The following is a 6,000-nucleotide window of genomic DNA, read 5'->3' on the forward strand; positions in this document are numbered from 1 at the left end:
GGGCGACGGGGGCCGCTGGGTCGCAGGAAAGGCAAGGTCCTTGGGGGCGGGAGGCGTGGTCATCCGGGTCTCGCCCACCTGCCTCCAAGCCCCGCCCACTCGGCCTCGCGCTGCGGGGCGGGAGCGGGGCCTTGGCTGCTGCCTTAAAGCCCCAGCCTCGGGTCCCTAAAGGTCACATGACTGGGAGTCTCTCCGAGGTTGCTGTGAGTGAGGTTCAGCTGCCTATAGATATAGTTAACATATATATTTTTATATATAGCTAATACGTATATTTATACAAGTGGATACCATATATAATTGTATATAAAATATACTAATATAGAACTATATAATTATAGTTTATATATATTTCTAAAAGTGAATAACATATACAATTATATATACTATGTAATGATAGATAAAATATATCATATGCATAATTATATATAATATAATTATATATGTATATAAGTGAATAATACATATATAATTATATATTATATAATATATGGATGTTATATAAATATGTATAATTTTATATATAGCTTATATATATATTTATATAAGTGAGTAACAATCATGGAACGCTACCGTACCCATTTCTTTCTTCCCATTATTTTGGTTCGAAAGTGACTTCATTATCTTTCAAACCTACTATAAATAATGCACGCCCATTTCAGAAAAAGCAGAAAAGGCAATCAAAAAATCTTTAAACGCTCATATTTCCATCTGCTCCGAGATAACTACTGCTAGCCCACGGTGTATTTATTTATGTGCTATTTCCATATAATTATCGATGGAAGTGGGCCTGTACCAGACGCACTGGTGTATCAGCTGGCTTTACCGCATCCAGCGATGCTCTGGGAGCCCGTTTTCAGTGTGATAATGCCGGTTTCTATGGCTGCAGAGATTCCACTGCAGGGATGAGCATAATTTATTTAGCCAGTCCTCTCTTGTCAGATAGTCAAACAGTTAAAAGTATTTCACTATTAGAAATCACGTAAGTTAGACTGCATTCATATATTTTAGAAGCTCTATAGTGCTCTATAAAAAATATGCTTATATTTTTACAAATATAAATTTTATATAAGCTATGTGATGCTTTTGATTAAACAAAATGCAGTACTATCTAATTTATTTCTGATCCTCAGGGCAGCCCTGTGCAGAGAGCTTGTTCGTCCCCATTTCACAGTTAGGTAATATGAGGAAAAGTATCTTCTAAACTCCAAAGTGCTGCACAAATATACAGGGGAACCATCAAAATGCCCTCGTCTCGATTTTTCTGGAATCTGAGTCTTGGCCATGCCAACAGCAGCAACTGATCAGGCTTTGGGAACACCTGGCACAAACATCTGATTAGTGAAAATAAAATAAAAACAAACCAAAAAAAGAAAAAGAATTCCACTTTGTTAAACTGTCCAACTGGCAAAAGTCAGAGAGACCGTGGTAGCCAGTGAGAGCGTAAGGAGAGTGCCTTTGTGGGCTCAAGAAGTGGCCATGGGGTTTGTCACCCCATTGTCAGGGTCCTAAAAGCCTTTTACAGGAGAGGGTATCTTTAGATCCACCAATTCCAGATTCCGTGATTTAACTGAAGCAAACTAGCAGATAAATGGAAGGGGAAAAAAATAAAGATGTATAAGGAAGCTCATGGCAGCACTGCCAAGCAAAATTCTGGAGACCACCTCCATGATCACCCATAGGGAACTACTTAAATAATACTCCTGTGCTCATTCAGTGGGATGCCAGGAAGCCACCACAGCCGTGGCCGGGCCCTACAGGAACCCTTATTTACCAATGTGGATACATTTTCCACTCTGTTGTTGGGTATGAAAAGCATGTGTGTCTCTGTGTACAACTGTGTATTCAGGAGAGAAGCTACAAAAAGAAACATAGCTTATTTCTGGCAAGCAGAACCATGAGTGAATGGTATTCCTTTGTACTTCGGATTTTGTGTTTACAAGCAATGCATTAAGTTCAAAAAACAGAAAAATAAAGCTAGGCATATTTATACACACACACACAAATACATCTTATCCTGCCTTGAGCCAGTGCCTCCCTTGAATCTTCCACATCTACCTTCCCCTCTAGTTTTTAAAATCCAGGTCCGATCCGCTGAGGAGCTGAAATGAATCCCTGCCTTCGCCGGATTGATCCCCTAACAGGATTAGAGTTTTAGAAGTGTGTCCGCCCAGATGTGTGGACTCAGAGATAATTCCTGGGGAGTGTTTCTTCTTGACACAAAAGGTCATCCTTTTGTCTTTGGGACAGTGATGTCCCAGCCTGATCAGAATAATTGCTGCTGTGCGCCAGGGAGGGCCCGCCCTGCGGCTGTAATCCTCTAGGCTGCAGAAGGTTCATTTGTGCAGGAGGCCTTGCCAAGGGGCCACTTTCTCCTGGAGGTCAGGGAACAGGCTGCGTCTTGGGCAGGTGAGAATGAAGAGAGATGTGGTGGGAAGGGTCCTGGCTTCTGGCCTCGGCTCTGCCACAGGCAAGGGCCCTGTGACCCGGCAGGCGACTGCTTCCCCTGGGCCGCCACTCTGTGAAATGAGGGCACGGACAGAAGGTCCTTGGGCCTTCCCACTTCTGAATCTGATAATCCTGGGTATGGCCTGGGCAAGTGGGGTCATCCCAGGGGACACAGAAAGCTCCTAGGAAGCCCCACATTCCTCCCATGAAAACCAGGACGCCCACACTCATCACTGTCTTTCTAGACAGCCGGGCTTTGTGAGGCTCAGGCAAAGCAGAACTTTGTAAAACGATGGAGAAATGGAAGCCTCTGAGGTCTGTTGTTTGTTTTTCATCTTCTTTGGAGGCCCCGGATAAAGGGCGTGGCTCTGGTCAGCACTTCTTGTGTCCCCCAGCCTCACGGGGATGGAGGTAGGGGGATAGGAGCCTCTCTTTTTTTTTTCCAACACTTTTCAAAATTGAAGTATAGTCCATTTACAATACTGTGTTAGTTTCAGGTGTATAGCAAAGTGATTCAGTTATGCATATAGATGTATATATCTATATTCGTTTTTTAAATTCTTTTCCATTATAGATTATTACAAGATATCGAATATAGTTCCCTGTGCTATAAGAAGGTCCTTGTTGTTTATCTATTTTATATACAGTAGTGGGCATCTGTTACCTCAGTTCCTCATCTGTAAAATGGGGGCAGCATTTTACACCCAGCCGTATAGTGACAGGCGCTCTCCCTGAGATCCGGTCCAGCTGTGTGCCGTGGACGCACTGCGCGGGCTCTGGGCTGGGTGCTGTGATACAGACCAGACCAGCTCAGGTCCCTGACCCCTTCTCCATGTCCCCCACTGACAGTGACTCCTCCCAGGAGGCCCTCAGACAGGTGGGCAAACCCTCCTGTCACTTCTTACCCCCTCCCTCCTGGGCCTTCTCTGCTACAATAACTTCCCCACTTCCCGTCCACTCACTGTCCCAGCCGCCTCTTCTGGCTGGACTCCAGTGCATCCAACGCCCCCCAGGATGTGGTCCAACGTCCTCACAGAGCCAGACAACACAGCAGGGCACTAACCTGCCCACTGTCCCCAAACCCTGTATGCACTCAACAGAGACACACCTTCAACACATTCTATGATTGACACAAGATGTGTGTTGAAGCAACCTAAATGTCCATCAACAGAGGAATGGATAAAGAAGATGGGGTACATATATACAATGGAGTATTACTCAGCCATAAAAAGGAACGAAATAGTGCCATTTGCAGAGACGTGGATAGACCTAGAGACTGTCGTACAGAGTGAAGTCAGAAAGAGAAAAACAACTATCATATAATATCACTTATATGTGGAATCTAGAAAAATGGTACATATCAACTAACTTGCAAAGCAGAAATAGAGACACATGTATAGAGAACAGACTTAAGGATACCAAGAGGGGAAGGAGGGGGGATGTGATGAATTGGGAGATTGGGATTGACATATACACGCTGCTATGTATAAAATAGATAACTAATGAGAAGCTACTGTAGAGCACAGGGAACTCTACTCAATGCTCTGTGGTGACCTAAATGGGAGGGACATCCAAAAAAGAGGGGATATATGTATACGTATAGCTGATTCACTTTGCTGTACAGCAGAAACTAACACAATATTGCAAAGCAACTATACTCCAATTTAAAAAAAAGAAAAAGGTGTGTGTTCACTCTCACACACACGTGCACACGCCCCAGCTGCACGACTGATTATGACACACACCAGCTGGGGGACAGCTGACACCTCCCCTCTGATGACCCGCACTCTCTCACACACAGGCGCTAGCCCACCCCGAGGCCCACACCCACACACGCACGGACGCGCACACAGACGGCTCTGTCTTCAGCCTGGCACAGCCTCCAGCCCCACCTGCCCTCTGGGCCTGACAGCTGCTGTCCCCACTCCAGAGCAGCAGCATCCAGAGGAGATGGGCCACGACGCTCCCGTGCAGGCTGCCCATGGCTCTCTCGTGCTTGGGAACAAGCGTTTCTGGGCCAGGAAGAGGCGCCGGTAGGGTCTACTGGAACATGTCCTGTGTGGAGAAAGACACGCCTTTAGAGGAGGCCCCTTGAGCTGAGAAGCTGCAGGAAGTAACCTCTGGGCCTCACGTGGGAGGAATTCCCCAGACCCAGCCTCCCCCCTGTCTCCACTGCTCAGACTCCACTCTTCACACAGCCAAAGGTGTGACTTTCTAACAGCAAAGCCCACTGTTACCTCCCGGCCACTGATTCATCCAGCCCTTCCCCCACATCCACCCATTAGCAAATTCATGTTAAGGACCTGTCAGGCCCCACATTATCGGCTCCCTAAGGCTATGGCCTGTTATAGTACCATCATTATTCTGATCATATTTTCTACTTTTAGACATTAATAGGCTGTTTCATTCGTTTAACATGTCACAAGAGGACATCTTTGTACCTAAGTCTTTGTCCCTATTTAATTATTTTCTTACAGTAGGTTTGTGGGAAAATACTTAGGGTGTCCTATGGGTTTTGAAAGGACCCTGATATGAATTGTCAACCTTCTTTTCAAAAAGGTTGTACCATTTCCACTGCCTCAAGCAGTGTGGGAGTGTGTGTGGGTCCCTCTCATCACATACCTGGCAGCACAGAAGTAGCATCATTCCTTTGATCTTTGCTAACTCAGTTGGACAGACACCGCTTCTTGCTTTCTATGCATTTCTTTGATCCATGTGGTTTATTAGCTAAATGATTTCCCCTCCTGTATATTTTATTTTCATGTGGATGGCCATTTCAAAAAGTGTTTGTCATTGCTCACTCCAAAATGCAGGAAAAGGAAACAGCTTATAGATTTGACCATTGATTGATTCATTCACAAAGATTTACCAGTGGCCCTCGTGTGCCAGGTTCTGAGGGCAGGCAGATGAATGCCACCAAACCTTCCCTCACTGACACCTGGGAGACAGGTAAGACACAGGCCAGGGTAAAGTAGGATAAAATGACACCGGCAGAGGGAAATGGGGAGGGTTATAGGAGCGTGGGGACAGAAGGGGGATTGCCATGTGACCATTTCAGGAGACCGTCAGATGACATGTTCCTATATACAGAAAAGCCTAAAAATTACAAAAGCTGTTAAAACCAATAAACGAATTCAGCAAAGTTGCAAAATGAAAAATCAACATTTAAAACTCCATTGCATTTCTGTCCACTAGCAGTGAACAATCCATAGAGAAATTAAGAAGAATAATTCTACTTACGATAGCATCAAAAAATAGCATAAAATACTGAGGAATAAATTGAACCAAGGAGGTGCAAGACTTGTACACTGAAAACTGCAAATCACTGCTGAAAGAAATTAAAGAAGACCTAAATACATGGAAAGACATCTTCTGTTATTGCTTAATGATTACAGGGTTTCTGTCCGGGGTGATGAAAATGTTCTGGAAATACTGCTGATGGCTACACAACATCTGAATGGAATTAATGCTGCTGAATCACACACTTAAAATGGTAAATTTTATGTTATTTACTTTTTACCACAATAAACCCAATAAAAGATGTCCATATCCTAA

At 44.5% G+C, this 6,000-nt stretch overlaps 1 protein-coding gene across 1 annotated transcript in view; it reads right to left on the reverse strand.

Annotated features, from left to right (window-relative positions):
• The window catches only part of COL22A1 (collagen type XXII alpha 1 chain), a 233,526-nt gene extending 229,098 nt beyond the window's left edge, over positions 1-4,428 (reverse strand). The window contains exon 1 of the mRNA XM_065895156.1: positions 4,338-4,428. Coding sequence (XP_065751228.1) covers positions 4,338-4,428 — 91 coding nt within the window. The remainder of the gene's footprint in view (positions 1-4,337) is intronic.
• Between the last annotated feature and the right edge of the window lie 1,572 nt (positions 4,429-6,000).

The sequence above is a fragment of the Phocoena phocoena genome, chromosome 17, assembly GCF_963924675.1.
Source record: "Phocoena phocoena chromosome 17, mPhoPho1.1, whole genome shotgun sequence".
Lineage (NCBI taxonomy): Eukaryota > Metazoa > Chordata > Mammalia > Artiodactyla > Phocoenidae > Phocoena > Phocoena phocoena.